The sequence below is a fragment of the Anabas testudineus genome, chromosome 4 (genome assembly GCF_900324465.2).
Source record: "Anabas testudineus chromosome 4, fAnaTes1.2, whole genome shotgun sequence".
In the NCBI taxonomy this organism is placed as follows: Eukaryota; Metazoa; Chordata; class Actinopteri; order Anabantiformes; family Anabantidae; genus Anabas; species Anabas testudineus.
The window spans coordinates 20,698,181-20,725,957 of record NC_046613.1 but is presented as its reverse complement, the minus strand read 5'-3'; the positions used below and the strand labels follow the sequence as shown (position 1 = coordinate 20,725,957).

General features: G+C 39.8%; 1 protein-coding gene across 1 annotated transcript; it reads left to right on the top strand.

The window, feature by feature from the left end:
• Positions 1 to 22,377: 22,377 nt before the first annotated feature.
• si:ch211-262h13.5 (CY domain-containing protein) lies at positions 22,378 to 27,475 on the top strand. The gene is made up of 7 exons (XM_026343585.1): positions 22,378 to 22,681; positions 23,624 to 23,734; positions 24,230 to 24,317; positions 24,525 to 24,691; positions 25,110 to 25,217; positions 25,895 to 25,981; positions 26,774 to 27,475. Exons 1-7 carry the CDS (start codon positions 22,460 to 22,462, stop codon positions 27,266 to 27,268), a joined length of 1,278 nt encoding a protein of 425 aa, XP_026199370.1. The 5' UTR covers positions 22,378 to 22,459; the 3' UTR covers positions 27,269 to 27,475.
• The last annotated feature ends 302 nt before the right edge of the window (positions 27,476 to 27,777 follow it).

Here is a 27,777-nt window from a genome sequence, read left to right as displayed (position 1 = left end):
GAAACCCAGGGGATAACTATGTCCGGACACATTCATGAGTCAACAATCATGTATTCGTAGATTTCCTTTCTCTGAATTTATAACATTTTTGCTCTTTTCACACTGACATCAGCATAGTGTCTCGAAAAAGCTGTGCTACCATCTGCCTTCTGCTCTTTTTAACTTCTTTAAAACTCAGTGTCTTGACGTTATGCAAAGGCCAGGCCTGTGCAGCTGCTTTACAGTCCCCGGCCTTGTTAATATTTCACATGGTTAGAAGCCACAGCAGAAGCCTGGTTTTCTCCCCCAGAAGGAAAGTCCTCTCCTCATTTAACCCCCGGCACCCAATCTCCATACTAACCAGCCCAATCGCTAGTGATGGTTGCAGTGTGACTTGCCTGATGCTCAGTTTCTTGTCTACACGAGAAATGCATTGCAAATTAGCTGCCACAGAATCATGTTTTTTCCCAAGCAGCAGCAAGATAGAACACGACTGTGATAAAAGACACATCTGTCACTGCATCACCACAAAATCTGAGGCCTAAGCTGTGATTTTGACCCGGATTACACTGGGTCATGCTGCACTTGTTCTGAAAAATCACATTAAAACAAAACAGATTTTTCTAAGTAGGAAAAGAGATGTGAGTGTGCCTACAGCTTAATCACTAAATACCCAGAAACAAATGCTGCAGTGACAGGAAATGTGATTTTTAGTCCAATTATAGTTGAAGTCATGAAACGAAGATGTAAGACAGGATGGGCTGACCTTTAAAACAGCACTGTGTTAAAGTCCGACTGATATCACAATTAGTGTAGTCACCTCTTTTAGAAGTCAAAAATAATATCAAAGTACTTTTAAAAAGCTCCATTAGCAGAAAAGCTAATGCAGGTTGTGGTTCAAAGTCTGTGGCGCTTGTGTTTAAAGTCAGCAGCTGTCTTAGTATTAGTATTAGTAAGTCTGCCAAGATGAAATTCAATTATTTAATTAGTTTTATAAAAACTAATTTTAATAGATGTTCTCTGATTAAAAGATAAAAATAGATTTGTAGATTTTTGTTATAACATCAATTCAAACTTCTATTGGTTGTTTTCGCTGTCTGCTCTGGAATAAACAGCTTTGAAATGTCATCACTCTTTGAGTGATGGCGCAGACAGAACACACGCAATTTCATTTCAGTTGGACTTTAAAGTAACAAATGTGGCTTTTTACTCCAGGTGTAGAGTCACGTAGCCAAAATGTCCAGCCCCAAACAGCAGCCTAAATCCTGCACCCCAGGTTGCCAGACTCTAGACGAATTACATGCCTGAATCGCCCCAGGTTTATTGGTCTTGTTCCAAGTGTGACACCAGTGTAAGAGCTGCTAATTGGAGCTATTCCTCAGCCCAGCACCACTCTATACCCTATTACATCGAAGCCAAATCTGGCAGCCATATATGGCCCAAAGCTGGCTAACATTAGGTCCTCTGATGCCAGAACACAGATGAGTGCACCAACATTCAGCTACTACTGGTTGGATTTTGGCTACCTACCCAGGATGTTTACCGTAAACGAAGCGAACATGTTCAGGACCACTGGCAGCCTCTGCTGGATGCTGCACAAAACGTGCCACAGGTTCAAATTTGACCAGAGATTTGCTGAATTGTTTTATGACACAAATCAGGAAGAGATTGATGTTCCACCACACACAGAACTGAGTTGCTCACAAAGGCAGATGGTAGAAGTGAAAGACAGATGGAAAATCACTTTCTAACTGTTTATCCTCTTCAGTTAAGGAGAAGAGAAAATATTTGTGTGAAGAGGCAACATGTTCTTTACTGAGAGTGCGTGTTGCTTCCTGTTAGATTTAGAGTTTATTGGTTTATGGGAAATGCGGCCTTAATTCATAGAAACATCAGCAGTGACAGCATCACTGGTGCGAGCCGCACGTTACCAATCATTTCCACCATGATGTCAAATTTTTTACTGTCATTATATGAGTCAAATAGTTTGGAAATGATTGATGTTTAACCAGCTGCTAGATTTTTAAGTGTATCAGGCATCATGAGGTCTGCGTACAGTCCTGAGGGGAACACATGAATCCATTTAGAAAATTGCACCACATATAATATGGACAGTTATTCTTACAGTTCATTATAATTAAGACTCCAGGGATGAGTGGTCTTAAGGGTTGAAGTAAGGTTCAGAGGTCACACAAGACAGGCCGCTCATCATGTTAATCATCACAACTTGGTATTTATGATTTCTGGATGGATTTCTGTGACTCAGAAGAGGAAGTTGTTGGAGGCTCACAAGTAAAGAATCACTTACATCTATGTACAGCTTTTACTTAAGCATTGTAATGATACAGTAAAATCACTCATCAGGACTTTAGAATCACAATATGTTTTCTAATGATGTTAAATTCAAAACATATCATCGTCACACAGATAAAAAAAGATCATAAGATGGCTCAGCAGTACAACTGCACAATTCAAATGACAAACACATTAATGCATCAATAAATATAACACAAATATTAATTAATGCAAAATGAGTCATGCTGCATAATTGGTACTTTTTACAATGTGCTGCTACTTGTTGCTCACATTTTCCAAAACAACCAAACACTCTCACTGCTCACATGTTTGTTTTTTGTTTTTTTGCAGCAGAAAGAATTATTACTGACAAACTGTACCTGCTCACCTGAACATACACACATCAACATTGGCAAAGAACCAATTCCTAAGAGTTGATAGAAATGATAAATATAAATAAGCAGTTTACAAGACTATTAAGACGGCCCTATCATCTTAAATGTTTCCTGCAAACCATGAAAAAAGATTTATTGCAAGTTTAAAGCAAATCTTTGGTCCAATTATACTGAAACCATACAAATATAATGTATATTATATGTATAATCTTAGATTTTCTTCACACTTAAAACCAGAACTATTTCATTTGTTTATCAGTGCCCCCCTGAATGTTTTATGAATGGAAGATATTGTGAAGTAATTATTAAGTTAACTATATCCAAAAATATTGATTCACGTTTATTTTGTTTTGTAAATGACCTGTCCATCCTAGTTGAGTCAACACACACACACACACGCCCACGAAGCAATGATGGACTCATTGATATGATTATGTTACTTAGATTAATACACTGTTGTTGTGAACACACACATTATCGGCTGCAGAAATAATCAGCTGTCACCAGAAATATGGCAGAAATATATGTGGATTTGTGCAGGATTTATAGCACTCATTTAGGGAGAGGTTTACAGTTGCAGGAGCTGGGGAAGAAAAGCATGGCTGATGAAAAATAGTCTGTCAATCTGTCTGCCCTGGGTAGAATCTCAAAACCAGGAATCTGACAGCAAGAATGAAATATTATGTGAAGTGTGAAATATTCCAGTGGTGAAATATTCTGCTCTGTCTCTCCTCATTATCCATCGCTCTCCATCTGCCTCTGTCTTTTGTCTCACTTTCTACCTCTCTCTCCGCCGGCTCTGCTCTCTGCCCTCTCAGTTTCTCTTTGTCTCTGTGTGACTGTGAGATCAACCTGGTCACAGGTGTCGCAGAGACCGAGTAGAGAGTAGAGAACTAACAGATTGACACACAATGGGCCCCTGAATATAAAAGACCTCCCACATCTCCAGCAAGGCCCTCCAGACTGAGAGTTGGGGTCATTTTGTTTCTCATTGTTGTCATTTTAAGTCTTTTTGTGGCTGCTTGAATATTTTGTGCACATGTTTTCCACTTCTTTGTGCTCATTGGGTGTCTCTGGCTGTTTTGCATCCTTTTCTGATTGTTTTGTCTTTTTGCAGTTGCTGCGAGTCTCTTTGCAGTCATTTGCATCTCTTTGTAGTCAATTTGTTTCTCTTGTTTGGAGCTGTTTTTATTTGTAGATGTGTTGAGAGACTTTGTCATCATTTTCCATCTCATTGTTGTCATTTTAAATCTTTTAGTAGTTGGTTACTGCACATCGTCTTGTAGGCATTTGCAGATGTTTTTGGTAGTTATTTAAATGAGTTTTCAACAACCGCAACTTAAACTGTGCACTTAGCATAAAAGTTAATGTGACATGCTATATAAAATAGGAAAAACTCATCTGGAGGTTTTTAATAGAGCAAATTCATAAAAGAAATGCATCCTTTTAATTTGACTTAAATGGAAAGAGATGTAGAAGCACAGGGTCTTGCCTGACTCAGATAAAAGTGAATATAAAGGACAGAGCATTGTGCATATGTTGATTTAGGAAGTAGATTTTGGATAATTACAAAAGATTACTGTAAATGGTTATCTTTCAGTTTCAGTAGCAACATAAATCACTTTCTGCCACTTATCTGGTTCCAGATCAAATTAATTTAACTACTTATTATATCATTTTCTCATATTATTCCATTATTACAGCCTTTGGCCCCTTTACACCATCACCTTTTATCAGTTAACCTGCTAATTTTGCCAGAACAGTGTTAAAAAGTTTTAGTCATTTTCTGCATCTGTTCCGACTTTTGAGCGTCAAACTCTTTTAACGTTTATATTTACAAAATAGAATTAAATTCAGTTCAGTGGAAACCCTGAAAATCTTTTCTCTGTACTTTTATCTGATAAATAGAAAAGATTCTAGTACGTCTAGTTAAGTGTTTATTTCATTTTTCTGTCCCAACATTTATAGAAATAGAGTTTCTGTTGTCATTATTTAAGTTTTCATTTGCTTGTTATTAACTTTGTGTCTTCTTTGTGCCATGGTTGTCCCTGTGAAAGTCTCGGTGCAGCGAGCAGCGTGCTGTCCATGGTGTTCGCCAGACGCGGCTGTCCTAAGCACACCTACGCTCGGCTGCCTTTAACCAGGTGCAACACTCACAAAGGCACATTTTAACACCTTCTGCAAGCTTTTTGCTGATGTAATTGATCGTGTCATCTCTTTCCTCTCAGGGCGAATCCCATCCCACTCTCCAACACATGAGCCCTGCGCCTGCCAGCCTGACAGACAGTCATGCCACATACGCAGTTAATTCAAAAGCTTGCTCCTGAAAAAGATGAAAGATTGCATTTGTGCCAGTGACTTGAACCGATTCCCTCGATGCTGTGAGACTTGATGTGCCACAGTGGCTTTGTTGCAGGAATTTTAGCAGGAAATGAGATTTTACGTACTCCTCTGCTAACCAGAAAGCACTGGAACTTTTTAAGAGACAGAAATTTTGTGAAGCACACACCCACACACAAACACATGCATGCCTCCATGTTTCCCCGTACCACACTCTCATCAATGTGTGCATGCACTCACACACGAAATGACACAGACAGAATAATAAAAATACCTCTGCACTCATGCTGAGATGAGAGCTTGCAAGTGGAAAATAATGACATCTATTGGGAGTCAAGCATCCCTCTGTGAAACACACACAGATATACAGCACACACAAGAATGCACACATGCACACAGAAGTTGATAAATACACTAATTCCCCTGTGCAGATTACACACATTGAATTGAAACAGCTCTGCCGGTCTTTTCAGTTCAAGTTGCTTTTCTGTGTGTTTGGTTGGCTAATAACTGTTGCTGCAGTGGAAATTAACAGGACGTCTCTGTGTCACCTGTGGTACCTGATGTGGTGCCATGTGGAAGAAGTGTTTCTTTGGCTCAGGAATTCAGTGCTGGATGAGTCGTAGCCACTCTCTGAGTCATGTGCTGTGTCTACAAAAGAAATAAATCTGACATTCATGAAAATATTTTCAGAATTTTATATCAGTCAACTTGTGTGCACAGGTGAAAATTGTGATGATATAATATAGTATATATATTTTTTTTTAATTTAATGGGTTGTCATTGCGTCTCCGAGTCAGCCTTCTCTCCTACTGGTGCCTTCAAAACACCAAGAAGATAATCCCGACTGCAGAGTACAGATAAGAATTCGCAGTATGACGTGTCATATTCTCCTGATGCTGTGTTGTAGCAGCAGGTTGTTCAGTACAGGTAGCATGTGGTAGTCATTTAAAAGTCCTATTACCTGACAAGCAGACAGAATTAGTAATGTTAGCTACCAAATGATTGCACCTTAGAGATGCAGGGGTTACTCTTACCAGTGGATTGGTGGGTTATAATTATTCAAGTTTTCATTCCAATGGGTTAAGAAGAGAAAGGTCAGACTGAGGATCAGAGTTCATGACTGTGGAAACAGCGATTCAGGCTGTGGAGCAGTTTTACAACAAGGTTTCTTCATTGCCGAGTCGTCCTTTGTACTGAGGCTTTCAGTCATTTCAATGATCTCGCAGCTGCAGTTTGCCTAATTGTCACACAATTGTAAATGTTTAAATTTCTTGTTTTTTAGCGCTTCATGCATGGCAGCACAGTTTTTGTCTGAGGCAACACACATGAGAAGTCCTCAAAGTGCTCAGGAAAAGCTGAAAATATGATCACCTACAATTACATGACAACTCCATCTGAGAACTGCTACTAAATGGGCATTGTGGGGAGATTGCTCTCTCAGGTGATGTGACAATGTCATTATATCGTGACGTTAAAAAGTTTCAGAAATAAGATTTGTATTAATGCTCGAGCAAAAGACGAGCTGGCAAGAGATAAGGAAGATTTTACTTCTGCTTTATGTTTTACTAATTTCTGCCACAGATACTTTCATCAGGCTCTACCTGCAAATCCCCCAGTGCATACTTCAATCTTTTAGCCATTCACACCTCAAATATTAATGCAATACATATGTAGATTCCAAGCTCAAGTACAGGACTGCTGCAGCACCGGTTTGCAGAGTCTTAATGTTTTCTTTATCCTATGTCATCCAGGGGCTTCGGTTGCCATTGCAACTCCAACTTATTTTACATTTCATTCGTGCAGAACATAATACTTTTCTGTTTGTTCTTTATAAGATACTGATGCTTAAAATAAATTAAAATTAATAAACGACCTATGTACCTACAGCTAAGTATAACTTGGTTTAGACTGATTCCCTCAATTTAATAAAAACAGTCAAAAACTTTCCGCTTATCCTTTGGAACTCAGCTAAACCACTTATATACAGCAGACCATGTATGTTTACATGTAATTGCATCACTCAGGTACTACTGTATGTGAACCTTACGGTCATCACAATGACAGATAATAATAATTATCACTTTCAGTAACTTGTCTGTGAGTCCTATAAACCACGGTCATTTGTTTTTGGTATCTGATTAAAAATTCATGGCTTTGTTAATGTTTCTGGTCCAGTGTAGCTTTTTGCATGTATTTAGTTTCTCAGTTGTTTATTTTGTGAATATGCAACACCAATCCAGAACCACACAGGATATTTTAGCTGTTTCCAGAGGGTGCGTGGGACACCCCATGCTTATCTCATGACAAATACACTGACCTTTTAGTATCAAGAAGCTGACTGGAAACTTGTAGCTGCGTTTAAGTCAAAATATTAATATGAGATACAACTACAAACATGGGAAAATATTTCAAATTGGGAACAACATGATGGAAAACTGGAGCACAAAGTAGCAAATGAGCAAAATGTTCAACCATGTCCTTTAGCATTGACCTGAGTGATTGATGCAGCTGTTCTCCAGGAATCATTTTATTCTTGTAGTCTTTTAAATCAAAGAAGTAGAGAACTGGATAGATTTGAATGGTTGTAATCAGCTTCTCGTCCATTCTCTGCAAACCATTGTCTGTGAAACAAAATCTCAGTGATGGGGTTACAAAGAAGTGCAAGAATTTGATTGGCTGTCAACAGCCCATTGATTCAGAAAAGTTCAGTTGTGGCCAACTTTTTGTTTGGCTTACAACAAGTTTGTTTATCATCCACGTGCGGCCAAGTTTGGTTACTCAGCTCCACAGGAAATAAAGTGCTTTCCAGCAACTTGTCGCTCAGTTTACCTGCAGTTTGAATTCACGACTACGGGATGAATATAATGACATTTCTCACAACAGTAAGAGGAAGCAAGTATATCACCAAGCCGTGCCTGTATTTTGTAACTCTTGTCTTTATATATGTGCTTTATTGTCTTTATCACTCCTACTCAGTCTTTTAGTCAACTTAAACTGCTCCATTCAGTGCTTCTAGACCTTGTTAATGTCCCGCTGTTGTGCGTGTTTGGGTGTGTTTTGGAGTAGCAGGGTACAGACTGTGCTCTGAGTCAGCAGACAAGAGTGGAACTGAATGTTAAAATGACTAAATGCTAAATGCCAGCTCAGTAATGAGAAACTGTCTGAAGCTGTCAGAGGCGTATCCGGACCAAATGCTCCAGTTTGATTAAGACACCTGTCATCTCTTTCCCGCAAACAGAAAACAGACTGCGGCTGAAAAAGGTCAAGTTTTCTGGACGTGAGAAACATTTGTTCGTTTACACAGTGACACCTCTGCATTTTGCAGAGTATTTTAACGTATTTAGCCAGTTTGTAGAAGTTTACGTGTGTTGAGTACTTGAATCAGCCTAATTATGCAGAGGACTATCAGGACGTGTTTCCTTATATTGAAGTTCTGAGACAAGCAGACGAGTGTTTATTAAGTTTATCAAACTCATCTAGAACCAATTTCTTTTTCCCAGACTGTGACCACTGTAAAGAGACAGTTGTCTGTGTAACTTAGTTGTTTTCAGTGTGATATAACTACTACTACTATAGTAGTTGATATAGTTATGATATAACTACTATGATTATGATATAACTACTATACCATAATCAAAGTCATAGTTCTTGAAAATGAAGATCTACGATATAAAGCAAACGTCACAACATTCAGCAGCTCTACCAGATGTTCCAGCTTCTCTTGTGCTTGGACTCGTACATAAAACCAGACAGTTTGAACACATGACACCAGCTCTGACTCACTTCCAACTCCAACTAGACCTGAGTTTCTGTTAACACAGCAGCAGTTTCACAGTCACGAGAATCAGCAAGAACGCGGCAGCTCCAAAATGAGCTGAAACTCTCCACGAGCGACTGCAGAGTCAGGTAACACTCACAGCGCCTCTCTCATCAGCAGTGCAGTGTGTTCTCATGTCTTAGTTTAAAAATCATTAACACAGAAACCTGCTGCTGGATGCAGGTGAAGGACTACCTCCTGGTTGTTGGCTCTCTATGGGAATCTGTACATGACCAAACAGTGTGTGAGTCATGCACAGCGTGGCACTGTGTATGGCTGCCTGTTTATCTTCTGTCACACACACACACACACACAATGGCACTGTTGCTACACAGCAGTGGATGTGGCTGCTGCCCTCACACATGTGGAGTGTTGAACTGGCCAAAGTCCCGTATCTCCCTCCACCACATCATGTTTCTATTATGCATTTTTATCTCCGTGTCCTTGTCTGTATTACTGTCCATTTTTCTATATTATCTAGGCACTTACACACCACGGCTCTTTCTTAAAAATATGAATAGTCTGAGGAGGAAGCGTTCCAGATACTCCGAAATGAACGTGTTGCATATTATCGTGAAGATGCAATGTATGCGTTTGATAAGACAATTACAGATAACTAATGCTATGAACACCTCTCTCCAACTGTCTCACTCTCTATGATCGATCCTCTTTATTTGCATTATTATTTTTATGGTTATGTTGCTTCTTTATACTCAACCAGAGTATTGATTTCTGCCTAATCTCAATCAAAACTTTCTTCTTTTTTTTACCTAAACCTAACAATAAATGGGACTGTGCTCTTTGTACAAGCACCAGCTAGTAGTAGTTGCAGTAGTAGTAGTAGTAGTAGTAGTAGTAGTAGTAGTAGTAGTAGTAGTATTTTAAGGTTTGATTGGATTATTAGTACTCTAGAACCACCTTGACTTTATACTGTGAATGATTGAAATTGAACTAATTATGCTCTGTTGATTTACTTATATCCAGTCTTATTCTATTCTGTTTGATAGCATCACTTGCTTGTGCTCTGCCTTCAACAAGCAGCTCATTATCTGTGATTTCCATGATGATCACATAAAACTTGTCCCACGGTTTAGTTATATTTTTTGTTCACTTTCGGTTTCAGTTCAATCAGACCAGAAGAAAAAAGACACAACTTGGTTTTTCATGGAATGGTTCCCTTCGGGGTAACCCAGAGGCAAACTCCCACCGTGGTCGGCACCAGGCTCTTTTTATCAAAGCTGGGGAAGCTACTTTGATTTAGCAAACAACACAGAGTCAGTAATGATGTTCTCAGTGGAGCACCCCCTCCAGAGTGATTGCAGGCCATGTTTGTTGGTGTTGTTTAGATGCATCAATCTCACCGCTGAATGGAGTGGACTCCTGCTGCCACTGTTCAGCATCCAAATTATCTTCCAGTCAATTAGTCATGAAGCTGAGAGGAAAAGTGATGGAGAAAGGATTTTTGTTTTTTTTTGTTTTTTTTATTAAATGACCTAAATGTTTTATCAAAGACGTGACATGTACCGTAGCCTGCGCCCGAAAAGCAAAAAGTCACAAGAGCAGACTAATAAAAGTTCCCTGCTGTTTCAAGTAGAATTGGAGTTTGCTTTCATTTCAGAGAGAGTTATTTTGGGAGACTTCTCTCAAGAAGTATGAACACACAGACACATGCGTATACCCTCTCACGCATACACACATCCCCTCACTCCCTGACTAGAGTAGAAAAACCTCATTAAGATCAAAGACTTGTTTCTCTTAATTACTCTGTCGCTGCAGCACCATCCTGCTCTCTAACACACTCTCACACACACACAAAGCAGAAAACTAATTAGACCAGTTATTTCTATACCAGGATTGCTTTTTTCTGAAAGGGTTTTCTCTGTGTTTTAAGATCAGGTCTCCCCTGTAATCCTACACTCAGTGGTCACTTTACTGGGAAGGAAAATAGAAAGGAAGGACGTACTTGCATCCTTTATGCCTTTAGTGACAGACACATGTTTGGCTTATTAGATATGTGCATTAATGAGCAGGTGCAAAGGAGATCTTAGTAGAAATACATTTATATCACTAGCCTACATGTTATTTCTAAGTTATTGCTGCTCACAGGGGGGTGGACTGAACTGTAACACAGGTTTGTTGAATTTCTTTCAATTAACCTATTAAACAAAATCCCTTGTGTGGTGAGAGATGGCACGATGTGTCTTTGTTTGTTTATTTTTCACTGATGAAAATTAAACCCTTAAAGACAGGCTGTGTGGTGTCACATCGATAAAGCCACAAGAAATAAAATCTTTTTCCAGTGTTGCTAAATTCTATCAGCTGTATATGTTTCTCAGGTTATTTATGCAGCGGACTTGGAGGAGGATTTGGATTTCTAACATTTTGGTGATGAACAACTGAGCAAAACACCTGAGGACTGAATGTGATGGGTGCCCGAGCTACTCCGAAACTGGACCTGAGCCCAAGTAGAAAACAAGGACACAGTCAGAACACCTGTGGACAGGAGAGAATGAGACACTTAGCCAAAATATTAATGGAGTTTTCTGTGGTGGGAAACGATTATTGAACACTTTGCCACTATATGCAGTGAGCAAGTCAAGCACAGCTTGTAATTAATTAAATGTCCGTAGTTAGCTGCCCCGACGTGGCTGCTTGTGTTGTGCTACAGTCAGGGCCACTGAGGACTGTTCACACAGACACTCATTCAGTAACGTACATTCAGTATCAGTGTGTGTGTGTGTGTGTGTGTGTGTGTGTGTGTGTGTGTGTGTGTGTGTGTGTGTGATGCACTACGATTGTTGATGTCTACTGCTCGGTTGTTTCATTTGTGTGTTTGCTTTCCAATTAGTTTTAGTACATAACTTGATAAAGAAACACTGTGTGTAATTATTTATGTATTGTATAGACATTTGTTTCAGGTTTGATGTGACTGTTCATCTTTAATATAATCTGTTTTGTGAATGTTTTATAGCACAGCTGTAAACAACCTGTAGGCGATTAATAACATGAAGCAACCAAAGCGTTTAAATCTCACATGTGACTTATGTCATTTTTAAATTGAGCATAAATCTCCTTCATAAAAGATCAAACTACCGTGAGTTATTACTCACAGTATCTGATAATATGACAATTAAAGTTATTTACTGAGTTTATTCTTGCATTCGTGTGTCTTTGCAATGCAAGATAAACTGCATATTTATATATGGCATATGATGGTGAAAGAATGTTTTGGGGCATCACATTTATTCATCCCTAGAGATGGATAAAATAGTCCTGTCCAGCCCAGTAGATTTGTCAAACCTTCGTTACAACCCCCTCAAACTAGACGTGCATGCTGAGGTTTTGGGCCTGTGTGGAATAGTGACACCAAGACAACTGACGATGACTTTTCTGTAATTCTTTGACTTATTCCACTGTGGCTTTGGTTCACTTACACAATATGCCAAGACACTGTTGCGTGTGCGTGCGTGCACATGTGTAAACCTCGTATTTTTATATGAAATACAATCCTGACTTGCCACTGGGAGGCGAAATCGTATTAGATCAGGCCTTTCACACATGAATAGGAAGACTCGAATCAAGTCATCACTCATCCCGGATGATTTACGCCAGACAACAGTGTGGATTTTAAGCCTGTTTTCTTTTGTTCATTAAAGCCTCTGCAACATAAGAGGTGTGAATCTGATTACGCTGTATCAAAAACAGTCCCTGAACACCAAAACAACAGTGTGTATAAGCTTTGTACTTGCCAACAAAGGTCTATTGCTCACTCATTCACCAACCCAGTGGCAGTGTGTGCATGTGTGTGTGTGTGTGTGTGTGTGTGGCATGTATGTGTGTGTGTGCGTGTGTGGCATGTAGATGGCACACCTGCTACTTCAAAGCTCTACCCAGATGTGAAAGCACAGGGACTGGCTACACAGGGACCCACAGTGAGAAGTACAAACACAGTTCAGCAGCATTATTCACACATATTGTGATTATACATGCAGAAACATAATGGCTGGAGCTCATTACAATGCTGGAAATCATGCACCAGTCCTGTGTCTTCACCTGTGGTCACACTTTGATGGTCCAACCTGCTGCAGCCACTTTACACCGCACTTCAAGTAAGCATTCATTTTAAAATGTTTGGGACACTCAAGTGTCACAACAAGGCTTTACTCTTGATTTATTAGCAAATCTGTGTGTTCGAGTACTTACAGTATTCTACACAGACAGTTTGAACTGGCACTTACAAGATGCTATGTCTCCTTTTCTTTGCCTCTAATTCAGTATCTGCTGTAAAACGTCCTCTACAAAGTCTTGTATCTGCATCAGAGTTCTGTATTTTTTACATATTTTCTTATTTTTATTTGCACTAATCTGTAGAGAGCTGCGTTTAATGCATCCAAGGCTCCAGGCTCATTTACCCAGTCTCTAAAGTGTGTCAGTCCGGGGCTTTGCACGCCCGCCATCCACCCCCAGCCACCTCCTGGCGATTCCGTTGCTGCTAATAAAAGTAGCGCTTCATTCATTCAATAAAATAAATAAATAAAAACATTGCCTCTGAAAATATTCCAGCCTGTGATTATGTTGCCATCACAGTGTAATTGGAAAAACAGTTGATTAGTCTATGAGCGTCATTTCTAAAGGACGGGGCTACATATACAGTAGTTCCACTATTCCGATATATCAAGAGAAGCATCAGCAACTACAACTGGTAGAATTAAAAACTTTAGGATTTTAGGTAATGTTTTAGAAACTCACTAATTTTTTAGAAACTCACACTCATCAATCTCTTTAGTGTTCTTTTATCCTTTTGGAGGCACCCATCATCACTGTTGGGGAGTAGTTTGAGTACAGTAGCTTGCAGGTATTTCAGTTAACTACATTTATTAATGTATCTAAACATTTTTTCTATAGTTTTTAATGTAAATAATACAAACTATTATATTCTATAAGATATTTTTTATAAGAAATTATTCTTTATTGTCATTTTACTTGCTTCTCTATTGTTTTTGACCAGCTGCACTCTCATCCTAACCACACTATATATATACAGTATATATGTACGTATACATATATATTTGACCTGTGAAGAAGCAGTTACTTTTTGCTCAGAGGCATTTCTTCCCTGTAAGTGACCTTTTTTGTCTTATATTTATTATTATGCATTTGTACTTGTAGCTTGAACTACTTTTTCTGAGTGGCTTTCGTGGACTCGACTAACCCTCGCCTTGCTGTAGTTCAGCTTCCTCCAGTGGGAAGTAATTGATAGCTTGCAAAGCTACTGTCTGTCCACTGAAACAGTTAATGTTGCTGGTTATTATTTATGTTCACTCTTTCAATGATAGGTCCAGCAGTAAGTTCATCTCTGGATCAGAATCATGCTGTGTGGGAGTGTTAATTAGGATTACAGCGACCTTGTTTGCCCAGTGGACCATCTTCTCTTCCCTCTTCCTCATGACCGACGCCCTACTCATCTCTGCTTGGCTGCCACAGTCACGTATTCCTTTTTAATACCACAAACCTCTTCCCATTTCAGGGTTGATAAAGCTGCAGAACTGTTCCTCTCAGGAGCCACTGAAGTGTGTGTGTGTGTGTGTAGCAGGTGGAGTGTTTTTCTTATCCCTTTATGCTTAATATTATGGTTAAAGGGCACAGCTCTGCATTTCCTCCCCTGCAGCATATGAACAAGTGTTGAAACGACAACGTTATCATGTTCCTCATGCCATCAGTGGGCATCCAATAATTTCAGTGATATCATAGGAGGCGTGCACACACATCTTAACATGTATTTCATGTTCAGCTCTGACAAGCTTTTACACTGATGTGTACATGTGTTATATAGACAGTCCATCCTAAAAAAAGTCAGCACCTTGATTTAACAAGGCAAATAGGTAAGGTTAGACCCTCCCGTTGGGTAATTACTGCGTAGATGATTATGTTAATACTGAATGATCAGGTTATTCCATCACATCACATGACGCATTGTTTTTACACACGGATTGGCCACCGCAGAGTCCAGACCTTAACCGCATGGAGACATTGTGCTGTGGTTCAATTCTCCCATCATCAATACAAGATCTTGGCAAAGAATGAATTCAACTCTGGACGGAATAAATGTTGTGACATTGCAGAAGTTTATCGAAACAATACCACAGCCAACGTTTGCAGTAATCAAAGCAAAAGGCGGTCCAATGAAATATTAGAGTGTCTTGTTTTGGACGGGCAATGTAATTGGGGTATGTGTGAATGTGGAAGAATATTTATAGCAGCTCCACTTTGACTAAAACAACAGGGTTTTCATTTCTGTGCCATGCATTGTAATACTGTCAGGCTGAGGGTCTTATCCATTCAAGTGAAGAGAATCAGACAGGTATTAAACTAGAGAGAAGGGACTGACATGTAACACACATAAACATAACTCCACACAAACATCTGCACACACACACACACACACACACACACACACACACACACACACAATCAGTCATGCACACTTTCCTTGTTTCAGTCATTCTTTGGCTGGCATTTCCTGGGGTTGCTCTCTCTGCATGAGCTTTTCACACCTCCTCTCTCCCTGACTGTGAGCAGCACTGATCTGATGGGCAGAGAGTGTGCAATCAGGCAGATAGTTGGTCAGAGGCAGCCAAGCAAAGAGTGGTAGTCAGACAAAGAGACAGACTGTGTGGGAGTGGTGCCAGGACCTGAATTTTTATTTCACCCTAACCAGCCATCTTCATTCAAACATCAAACCAGAATCAATCCAGTTGAAGTGAGGGAAACATGGCATGGTCCAAAATCTTGCCTCTCATCCAATACTGAACCTGAAAACCTACCTGAATAATGCATGCATGTGCTTTGGTTTTGTATTTTTAAGAGAAACACACAAACGGAACAGACCTAAAGACAATTACCCTCGATCTATAATGAATTCAACTCAAACACACAGAGAAAAAAGACAGATCAGCATGATGCTCGTCCAAATTATGATCAACAAATTCTTTTTAATAATTATGCCCATGCAGAGCTGCATATATTTACATTTAGATTTCTTACCTCTATGCACATATACTGTACTGGAATTAACCCCAAAACAGAGAAATACTCTGTAAAATATTTATGTTCTACCTTAGGTTACACCAGCTGTACTATACTATGTATATATATATGTTGTGTGTATTGTCTTTTATTACTATGAAAACACTCGCTGTGCTGCATAACACAGAATAAATTGTTGTGTTTTCTGCCTTTCTCAACAATCATCGTCCCACTTCACACCCAGCCCCTTGACACTTGTCACATGATCTGCCCTTAAGTGTGAAGTGATGTGCGCAATGTCTTCCTCTGATTTAATAAAAGGCAGTAGTGAACATGCACCTGCTGCAGATAGGAACTCAGGTTTTGTGCAGGCTACGTATAAGACTCTATGCATTACACATGCTACTCTAACAGATGGTTTACTGATGGTTGTTCACACTCATCAGAGCAGTCACAGCTCATTGCTGAACTGCCTTCTTCTGATTATTAAGATGGAAAGTAAAATAAATCTAGTTACAGTAGTAAGAGATTTTATTTGAAGAAAATCACTCTCACAATAAAGCACAAAAAAAGATGTTAAAACTTTCATGAACCGGGTATAAGCTGAATCGCTGTGGTGTCATATCAATCAGAGATAAATACCTGCAAAATTGGCATTCTTTGAAAAGAAAATGTCACAGAATGTGACTATGAAGCACGCAACAGGCTCCTGCGCAGCAGTAGGCTGCTACATTACAAGACACACGTTCAGAATGAAAACAGAGAAAAGATTAAATATTTGATGGACATTAAAGAGCGAAAAAATGGCTAAGTGATTTTCAAAGACTGGGCTGAGACTAAGGTGGATAGCAGGAAGATTAAAAGATTACTCTGAAAGTGAAAAAGATAATTAAAATGGCGAGCTGCCAAGAACATCTCAAGTCTGTGGTATATAAGGCAGAGAGAGAAGAATAATGTAGGGTAACGGATCGGTGGCTTGTTGAAAGACAAATAACACAGGTACAATATCTTTACAATCTGAAACCTTGTACGACTGTACATGTTTAGTCTTAGACAGCAGAGGAATTTGTTAAAAAAGAAACTGTGATTAAAAGAAGCCCAAAAAAAACCCTGCACCTCAGACGCTGGAGCAGATGGACATAAAAGAAATAGAGGTGTTAAGTCTTGAAATATCAAATGGAAAAAAATGGTTAGTCATCATGAAGCTACACTCAGATGGTGAGCACACACACATACTGTATATATACACATACGTGCACAGATTCTTACAAATACCCAGACGTGCACACGCATACGCACCTACACTGAGACACCCAGAGCATTCTCTGTGTGCCAGGCTCTTCCTCCAGGGTGAGTTTGTGGTGCTTTTAAGTGCTGACATCAAAGAGGCCTGTATGGTTGTATAAATAGGCTTTGGGGTTGAGAAAGTTTTCCTTGTCATGAGTTTGATACCCAGTTGGTTAGACAAGGTCATGCATTGACTCAGTGACTTCTCAGTAACCCCTCTCTCTCTCACACGCATACATACAAACATATAAACACACAGAGAGAAAAGGATGTGGATATTTAGAAGACGACAACAACCTGCACACATTCAAACACAGCACAGTAGAGTGTGCACATAACCATTTGACCATATCTGCACACACAAGGCTGGTGTAGAAATATTAAGATGAGCTGATGACAGTGGCCAATTTAAATATGACTCCCAAATAATGATTTTTTGTTAGCATGACCGCAGCATCAAGTAACAACAGTGATGTCCAAGTGGGTAGAAGGCGGCAGGTGACTGGTCATGATACATCTTAAAGATGGCCAAGGAGGTAAAATGAGGAGTGGGCAATGCATCGTGATAGCCAGAGTGTGGAGTGCCACACACTTCAATCACATTCAGTGATTGAACCAGTCTCTCATACTGTGCATCATCATCCCAGCTCTGGGTTTCTATAATACATCCTGACATGACTATGTTCCTCTGTATTTTCTCTTTGATGTATTGTGCTTCTATAGAGCTGCCATGCACTATAATGTCACTCTGATTTGTTCCAAGTGTCACAGAAATATCCTTTTTTATTTACACACTGATTATGTGTGACTGTGTGAGTTTGTGAATCAACATGCACGGTGTAAAAATGTGATGCTGCGTATTACTACCCTGCTTTGTTCTACTATATGGAGCTTTCTGGTGTCAGTATTTTGGTTTTACAGCATACAGTATGTATAGATGATAAAATGGTTGAACACACTGAGCCCCAAATTCTACAGACTCAGAGCTAATTCTCTTGGGCATTAGTCACTAGTGTTTAAATGAGAGTAAATATTGGATTAACATTTGCCAGATCATTAAAAGAGTCTGCAAGTTTACAATAACAGTTTGCAAAAACATGTGCAATTACAATATCCTGTAAGACCTCAGTCTAGACTCAGACAAGCCAGACAAGCGAAATGATTTTGTCTTTTCTGTCTTCCTTTAAGTTAAAAGTAAAAAAAAATGCTTCCGTTAGGGTACAGATTTAAATGAATATATTACACAATATCATCAGATCATATCAGATAATAATTAAATAATATTTATATTATATAGTGACATAAGAAGTTCTGACATATAAAATGAAGGAGAAATATTTAGAATACAACTGTTTCTAGTATGAAATGAAAATAAGGAAAGTGGCATTGATGATGTAAACTCCTTTTCAAGAGGTCAGAGCCCCTTGAGTCTTTTCTCCTCCATTGAAGCACACATTCACATGACACCCTTTACCTCATCAGAATAGATGAGTAGAATAAATGATGTACTTCTAAACCTTGCTGCTGTTGTTCTCAGGACAGAAAGCAAGGCTAAAAGTTTGGGGTGGGATTCTAGAGATAGTACACCAACTTTTGGTAATACTTACTGTATACTGATTGGAGTCTGGAACACAATGCTAAAATATTTTTCCCATGGTGTCGTCAATTTTACTCTTTTAGTCTTCCTGATTACGATTTCGATTGTACCTTGCAAACAGTTTGACTTTGGCACTTCCACTGAGTTCTGATGCTCTTCTGGGGAAGGTACTCGTCTTCATCTGAGGTGGGATTTTTCTTTGGTTTCTCCTTTTTGAAAGAAAGTAATCAAACGTAGTGGAGATTGGATGCAGAAGCTGCTGACATATCCGCAAGGGGGAGGAGGGACCAATTGCAAGTTAATTTGTGTTTCAAAGTGTTATCTGTGTGCAGTCCATTTAAAATTTCTGATAATTTAAAAGTATGTCTATATAATGAAATCCTGGAAAGTATATGGCATATAAGAAGCATGAAAATATACAGTTTCATACAGTTACTGTATGAAACAAAACTTTAAATTGCACCTTTTTTCAAGTGTACCTTAAAGTTCATGATGAGTATGTAAATATCTGCACAACCCACAACATTTGACATAAGTACTGTGTGTAAAAAAATACTACAATATTCGTCTTTGTCTGTTGTTAACAGAACGCACATTTGCCTCCCATCTGCGGCAATAAAAACATGTAAATTCTTACATCACAACTAATGTTTCATTGTGGGTGTCCTGCTCTCATTTACTTCCTGCAGCTGCAGAAAGTGAACTGAATACATAACAGGAAACTAAAGCTGACTATTTTATCCAAGTAAAATGACAGGGATTTGTGACAAGTACGGCAGAAAACGCCAATCAACTGTGAAAGCTTTGCTGACATGAGCTCCTGGCTTGACCAATTACAGTGAAATTTAATGGGTTTAGCATCAATGTCCGTGTTTTGGCCAGTGTAGAAAGCAGGTCTTCCAGGGGAGAAAAAAGTTTGAAACCAATTAAATGAGGGAATTCTCCCCCTTTCTGCTCTCTCTCCATCCTAATGTCTTCACTCCTCTGTGCAGACTGTGACCAATGAGATAAGAAAAAAATCCCAACAGCTTCTTATGAAGGGAAAGAAACAGTGGAACTGAAAGTGAGAGATAAAAAGCAAAAGACAAAGATAGTGTATATGTGACTGAAAACATGTTAGGTGGAGATAAAGAGAATAATGCATTAAAGATAAAGGCCATCCTGTCATTTTGTTCTGTTTTATTCATTCACACAAATCCATGAGTGATGGACAAAGTTATGATAAAAGACAAAATGTAAACACACACACACACACACTAGTTAGGACGTGAGTTGAAAAGCCACTTCCTTTCCTCTTCTACTTGCAGGCCATGTGACACAGGAGGTGGAAGTTTCTGTGAAACAGCATTTATCTACGCTAGACTGAAATTCTCCTCCAAAGACAACGCTAATGAACTTCTCTGAAAGATTTGGACCATGTCAAAGTGAAACTTTCCTCTATAAGTAACTCCTCTATAAGAAATTCCTCCTCTCCTCTCCTCTCCTCACCTCTCCTCTCCTCTCCTCTCCTCTCCTCTCCTCTGCTCTGCTCTGCTCTGCTCTGCTCTGCTCTGCTCTGCTCTGCTCTCCTCTCTTCTCCTACTCTATCAGCATCACTGCACAAAGTGAACAGCAGAAACCCCAGTGGCAGCAGCCCCATCCTATCTGGGCCTGGGCATCACTACCGCGTGGCATCTCTCTGCAGAGAGCAGAAGGGGAGATTACTCTGTGCTCACATCAAAGGAGGTTTGTCTAACTTGGGTCTGGTGTTGTGCTGGTAGAGCGAGTCCTTGGAGCAGCCTCGCCGTTCTTATCTCTCCCCCACAGACTCTTTCTGCTTTCTGCTGCAACACAACTGGCTGCCGGTAACACTGACGCACGCATGCATGGCTTTGCACGGTCAAATGTGCAAACAGACAAACATCCCCACACATTCTCCTGTATGAAAACACACACACACACACACACATGCTCACACAGTCACACAATAACACACACGACACTGAGGCAGCTCTTTTTTTTCTTCTTCTCATATTAGCAGAATTTGTTCTGCTGAGTGAGTCTCTCTCTTCCTCCTCCAGCTTCTGTTAAGAGTCTGAACCTGGTTCAGTGAATAAAATGGATTAAATGATTATCCCTGGACAGATGCTCGCACAAGGAACCCAGTATGCTTGAATTTGATGTTGAATATGACAGAAGATGCCAAAAACACTCATCGATCAGCCACAACATTAACCCCACCTGGTGGTTTTAATATTGTGGTGGACGGGGGTCAGTGTTGGAAAAGTGAAATGCTGGTTGGGATCAACAGGTGTCTGAACACCCACTGCATCACATCTTTCTGCAGAGCATAGCCACACACAATAGTGCCTGTGATGACTTTTTACCATCACATTAAATGGTTTAACCTCACTAATTTACACATGACAAGTATATTGCACATACTTTTGGGCTGTTTCTTAGCTTTGAGCAGTTTCCACTCGGAGACTCTGATGTTCGGACTCTACATCAACAAGTAATCCAGCACATAGCAATGTAAAGTGAAGAATTCTCATTTTTACACATCTGTGTTTGTACAAATGGGATAGAGCGTGTTAATAAATTAGCTTCTGAGGGCTTGGCATTATCCTTGAAGTTCTCCCCCGTTTCCACTCTTTATTATAATTGTCTCCCAGCTCCAGATTTAACAAGGAGATGGTAGAGGTAGTGATCTTCTCATTAGCTCCACACTAGAAGGTCGACCTTGTGCCTTAAAAATCCTTTTTTTTTTTTTCTTATATCATCAGAGTAATAAGAAATCATTTTTAAATCATTCATGCATATTGTTTCCCACTGTCAGCTGTAAAAACTCTTATAAATCAAACTTTTGTTTCTCATGGACAGAGCCAGAGAGGGTCTATGTGCTCGTTTGCGTCCTAGTCTCCACACAACAGCAGTCGTCTGGTATTACTGTAATCAATCTTGGTATGAGCAATCAAAATTGTGAACCAGTCAATGTCGGTTACACCGTTTCACACTGCTTTGAAGTAATGAAAAATACACAGACATCTTATTTATAACAAATTCATTGCAGTGTAAGTAAAATCCTGATGTTGAACAGCTGAAACAATCACTATTGTTCATGTACCATTATGAAGTAAATTCCTCTGTGGGCTACTGCTTTTTTTGGTAGAATTAAGATAGAAAGTTCAAATATCAAGAGTTACAAGGCCCAACAGCAAGTCTAATGCTGAAAATAATTAACTATATATCAGTGAATCAGTAACCCACAGTTCTGCCTGGTGGACAAACAGCTCCGTCAGTCCAGCACACCAGGCTCACAGTGACCCCTCATGGTGAGATTTTGATATTGCAGCTACAAAAAAGCCACACAACACACGTTGGTCTTAGAGAGGGACGAGGACTTGCACTGGAGGGGTTTACACATGTACAGTACACTCACCAAACAGGCCTCAGTCTTGCAGGTATGTAGACACGTGCCAGGCTGCTGTACTGAACGGAAGTGATTGACACTGACCCTGTTTGTGTTCTGTGAATCTCCACTCCCCATTTCAAATCAATCACTGGGACATTCATTCACAAATATCAGCTCTCTGCCATCAAATAAACTTTGTCCTTGGCTTCGTGTCAACATCTCCGTCCTGTTTTGATTCCAAAAGTCACTGAACACAAACACAAGAGGACAAGCGTCACTTTAGACCAGTTCTGTCTTTCAGCTTGTGTCTGAACCTCTGCTGCACCATGGACAAAACCATCTGTGCATTGTTATTGCTATTATCTTTGCTACCCTGTGTGCACAGTGAGGATTTTTCACTGGGGCCAATTGAACTTGCTCCTATCCCCTGTAACGACAAAGCAGTGGAGAAGCTATCTCGTCTGGCTGCGACTTACATCAATGAAGATCGCACAGATGGCTACAAGTTTGCCCTGAACCGCATTGCCAATGTCCACCTCCACGCTCAGGTCAGTACAGAGATAAAATGCTCAGCAGGAAATGGCGCCTGAGGTTGTTGCAATATCCTGTCAGTGGGAGAGTGCTTCATGTTTTACAAAAGAACTTGGGTGGAGAGGTTATTTTCCTTCTGTGTTGTTACTGAAATAACCAAACAGCTCGGCTAAAGAGTCGCACACCGACAGATTCGGGATTCTTCTTCATGTCAGTGAGACTCTTTGTTTGATAAGGCTTGTGTTATGTAGTTAGAAATTAAACTTCTAATCAGAAATCGTCCCCTTCCCTCCTCTTTTTACTCATGAGAAATAACAGAAACAATTAAACTCTGTTTCTCCAGGACTTCATTGTGGTTCCCAGACAGCAGTTTAGGAACCAGTGAAACACATCAACGATAAAAATGATCAGTGCATGTCGCTCATGATAAATGTAACAATAAAACTGTAGTGCTTTGTTTTATGTTATGAAATGAGAAGCCACCGTCTTTCACGCCTCATGGAAAAAGGCCTTTAGGACTGAACTGACTGTTTATAAAGTCCAGGTCATTTTAGTCCAGGACCACTAGGACAAACCTTACACAACAGGCTTTACGAACGTCATGCTGCCAGCTGCTGAAGGCTATTGTAGCCTGACTGTGGGATAGATCAGGTTTTTAAGAGGCTGGGTTCAACTTCATGACCTGAAAATGCTGCCATTACACCTGCTCTAAGTGTTGAGATTTGTTTTCAGTGCTACAGCTCAAATCAATATCGTACAAACCTGTGGTAGGGAACTAAATGGCTCTGTGAAGATTTAACTGCACAAATGAAGGTACTTCACAGAATTCGAATTTCTGCCTCTGTGCTACACACGAATGCTGCTTTATTTGCAAAATACAAGTGCACGTGTCGTTAGTGTAGAAATATCCCAACACACAGCACTGTTTGTTTAACTTCTGTTTGCACTGTGCATGTCAGGGCCCAGCAGGCAATGTGTATTACCTGGACCTGGATGTCCTGGAGACCAAGTGTCACATAGGCAGCCCAAAACCATGGAAACGCTGTGACGTCAGACCCTTCATGGAAACAGTAGGACATATGCACACACACACACACACACACACACACATATCTTTTGATAGCTGTGAAGACACTGACTGACATCACACACTCCTTTTTTCACCTGATAGCCTTTTTAAATTATATTGTTGGGTAATACATTATATTTTATATTTTATTGATCCACATGAGGAAATTTGCTTGTTTACCAAGACTTCTTTGTTTGGTATTGGCCAATTCTCTTAGATTATACAATAATTTACAGTTTACAGAGGAGGATTTTTGCAGTATAGCCCCCAGTCTAAACCTAATTTAAACTTTAAATCAAGGAGCAGCCTCACAACAACCCTTGGCGAACGTGTTTTCTTTCTAAAAACGTTGTCAGTCTAAAATTCATTAGGAGAAAAAGTATAAGAGCACACACACATTGTATGTTGGATGTTTTTATTGTTGCTATATGTTAACCAATGGTGGCTGTGGCTGCAACAACCACTATTCCATTATTCTTATTATTGTATATTTCAGCAAATTTCTGGCAACTGCAACACCACCATTCTCCACACACCAGAGGGGTACTCCTACCTGTACAGCTATGACTGCACTCTAGTGCCAGGTAACTTTAACATAATGTCAAGTTAGAGGTTCAATGTTGGAGGTTAGTGACATATTATTTCTGCAGTATTGCACAGAGAGACATTAGTTTGTTTAAGAAGAAAAACAATTCTGCTCCACTGTATATTGACTCATCATGTAAAATTCCTGTTATTTCAGTATGAATATTGATTGAAACATCTAGACTTTCACACTCTGGTCCCTGCAGATGCCCCAGAGAAGCTTCAGCAGACCTGTCCAACATGCCCTCTCCTGCTGTCTGTAGACAGCCCAGAGGCTACGAACGCTGCTCAGATCACTCTGGCATCCTATAAAAGAAAATCCACACTGGGTGCAGGACTCGGAGTAAAGAGGGTCACCAGAGCTGCTACGCAGGTACAACTAAATACACAGTTATTAATTTGATTGGAGAAGCAAAGCTCAGAGGCTAATTTTATTCTACACACATGTTGTTGAATGTCATGTTTGTTGGTAAATTACTGTAGGTGTGCATGAGCAGACAGTACACTGCACCTTTGTGTGTACCAGATGAGAACCACTGCTGCTCCATAATAACTTTAATGATACAAGAGTGTAGCTGGGTTCCAAAGGATTACTGAAGGCACTTTAGACCTCACTGTCTGGCCAGGCTTTTGTTCGTGGAACGAAGGAAAAACTGAATAGATCTCTTGGGGACTCAAGCTCAGTATATTGCTCCTCTTTGTATACAATAGTCCAGCTTACGTAACATTTTTATGCTCGAAATTACTCTAAATTAAACATTACAGCACAAAACTATACCTTATTTTTCCAGGCTGTGCCGGTGAAAGCCACCTTTGTGGAGTACACAGTTCAACAGTGTCCAGAGGGGGTGACAGAAAGAGGCTCTTGCCAGCGACTGACAGTCGACTCTGACACAGAGGTATTGCATATTCAGTATTAGAAGTTGTCCACACGCATATTGTATTAGATATACTGCCAGCAGGCGCAACTATAAAGTGTAATGTGTTCTTTAACATAACACCAGCTCCAGTAAGACACCAGTTAGAAACAAAGTTAATGTTCATGTGAAGAAAACTGCATTTTATGATATTATCTTTTGTTGTTCTTTATGGCAGAGCTGCTGTATTAAACTGCAGCACATAAGAACATAATAATACTAAATTCATTTGATATTTACTAAAACATTAACACAAAAACAGGAGTTGTGTTCATTCCAATCTAGAGAAAAAGGAGGATGTTATTAGACATCAATGTCCAAAACAGCTCCATTAATTAAAGAAATCAATAACTATGTTGACACTGTGACAACTCTGTGAAACTACGACACAAATTAATGTTTCAAAAATTTCAATAAACATTGACCGACCACCACCTTGTTTACCGTCACTGCAGCAGTGTCTGAAGGTATCATTTGATGCCATGATAGATTAATTTTTACTTTTAAAAATGATCACCACCAAAAGGCTGCAGTAATTGAGTGCGACCTCCTCCTTTTTAATTAGATCAGAGCACTATTTATTTATTTGATTTGTTTTCTTCTGACAACCTAATGTCCTAAAAGAAAATACTAAAATATCTCATCTTCTCTTCTGTCAGACGGCAGGTTTCTGTACTGGATCTGTGCATGGAGACAAGAACGAACATCCTGAGGTTCAGGTGTCCTGTGAAATGTTCAAAGTGCAGGTACAGAAACCATATTATTTGTAAACAAATACATCATTGCAGTCATTTCTCAATCATTGCAAGCAGAGATCCAAACAGACGTTTAGGGAAATGAATGTCAAACTGTAAAACTGCAGCTTATTCATGCTGCAGATATATGTCAGTGTTTTCGGAGCTTTCTTTTTCTTTCTTGCCAAACATGAAAAATAGATTTTTGCAGCTACATCTCCTGCATATTCAATTTAACTTACAACTTTCCTAATCCGTCAGAATTTGTGAACCATGACCGTGCATTAAATACAAGAAAACAACGGCAGAGAACTTTAGGCCACGAAAGAACAGAATATTGAAGTGAATTAAAAGCAGAAAGTCACAGAAAGAGTAAAGAGCACAAACTTGACCAAAGTGCCAATCGCTTCCACTGTGAGACTGCAAGTTGGCAGTGTAATAGCCCACAGTGTGACCCAGATTTGATGGATGCTTTTTTTTTTTTTTTTGCTTTGTTTTGTTTCACAATTTACTAAAGCAACATTTCAAATGATTTAACTTTCTGAATGTGTGCCACTGGCCATATAATTATTTTGTCATATCTTAGATCTTGTGCTTGCATCTTTGTAATGTGTGTTGTGCTTGTGTGTGTTTAAATGGACGACGTGTGTGAGATCTAAAATTGTATGGTTCTGTGCTGTAATTATGTTGTCTCAGTCCTTTGCATGTAATGTTATATTGCATGACTGATTCTTTTTTTTTCGGCTGGTGGAGTGAGTACATAAAATATCAGTTTGGTGCGACTCTGTCTCTAATTGTCTCCAGAACGTCGACATCCTCCGACCTGTGCAGCCACAGGGTCACAACCTCCCCCTGGACCCCGTGATACCAACCTACCCTCATCTGATCGATGACCCAGGCAAAGATCTGCAGCCTGTTCCCTCTGACCCTACCCTGAGCCCTGATGTTCCCCCAGCCCCATTTGACCCCACACCCTTTCATCCTGTGCCCTTTGACCCCACAGTTGTGGTTAACCCCTCCAGCCCCCTCAGCTCATCTTCCAGCGAGTCTGCTGAAGGTCTAATAAACCAGCAACAACAATCAACGGCAGGTCCCTTTGATTCATCCTCTGAAGAAATCGGTGGCCCTGTGGCTCTGCGCCCGCCATTTAACTTCCGCTACCAGAGACGTGACCGCAAAAGACGCCAGGCCTTACCGGAGGCCTCGCCCTCTCACAACCCTGTCTTCCTGTCTGATTTCCCCAGTGGGTCCTCTCCTTTCCGCTCCTGTCCTGGTCCTGCTCGATACACCACAGCTTAACTGGTGCTGTCCAGGACTGCATTTACTCGTGGCCGTGAGGGGCTGGGCCAATAAACTGCTCTGCTCCATGTTACTGGAGGCCAGTAATAATCTGAGCTAATGAGAGGATGATATCTCTTTTTCTCTGACCCTGAAATAACCTGTTATCGTGCTCCCAAAGCAAATGGCTTCAAATATTTGAGCAATTTCAATAAATCTTGGTTTTAATCTCTTTTCAACTACTTGAATACTTAAGCCGAGAGCCTGAGTTTCATAAAGAAGTAAAATTGATTTTAGAGCAGCAGCTGTGATTTTTGATGAATTGTTCAAGTCATGCATTTGCTACAATTTCAGCTTCCCAAATGCAATAGATCTTTATCTCTTTATATCTTAAATGCTATGTTTTTGGACTTTGAATTGTTGCTCACACAAACCAGGACATTTTAAACAAATAAACAATTAAATCAACTTCACATGAGGAGAAAAGCGGTCGATTTTTAAATGTTTTTTTTGTAATGTTTCTGCTTTAA

Bases quoted from the DNA above. Each gene is read 5' to 3' on its own strand.
- si:ch211-262h13.5 (XM_026343585.1), top strand. From the start codon at position 22,460: ATGGACAAAACCATCTGTGCATTGTTATTGCTATTATCTTTGCTACCC. The intron at 22,682-23,623 runs GTCAGTACAGAG...TGTGCATGTCAG, and splicing joins ATGTCCACCTCCACGCTCAG to GGCCCAGCAGGCAATGTGTA. The intron at 24,692-25,109 runs GTACAACTAAAT...TTATTTTTCCAG, and splicing joins TCACCAGAGCTGCTACGCAG to GCTGTGCCGGTGAAAGCCAC.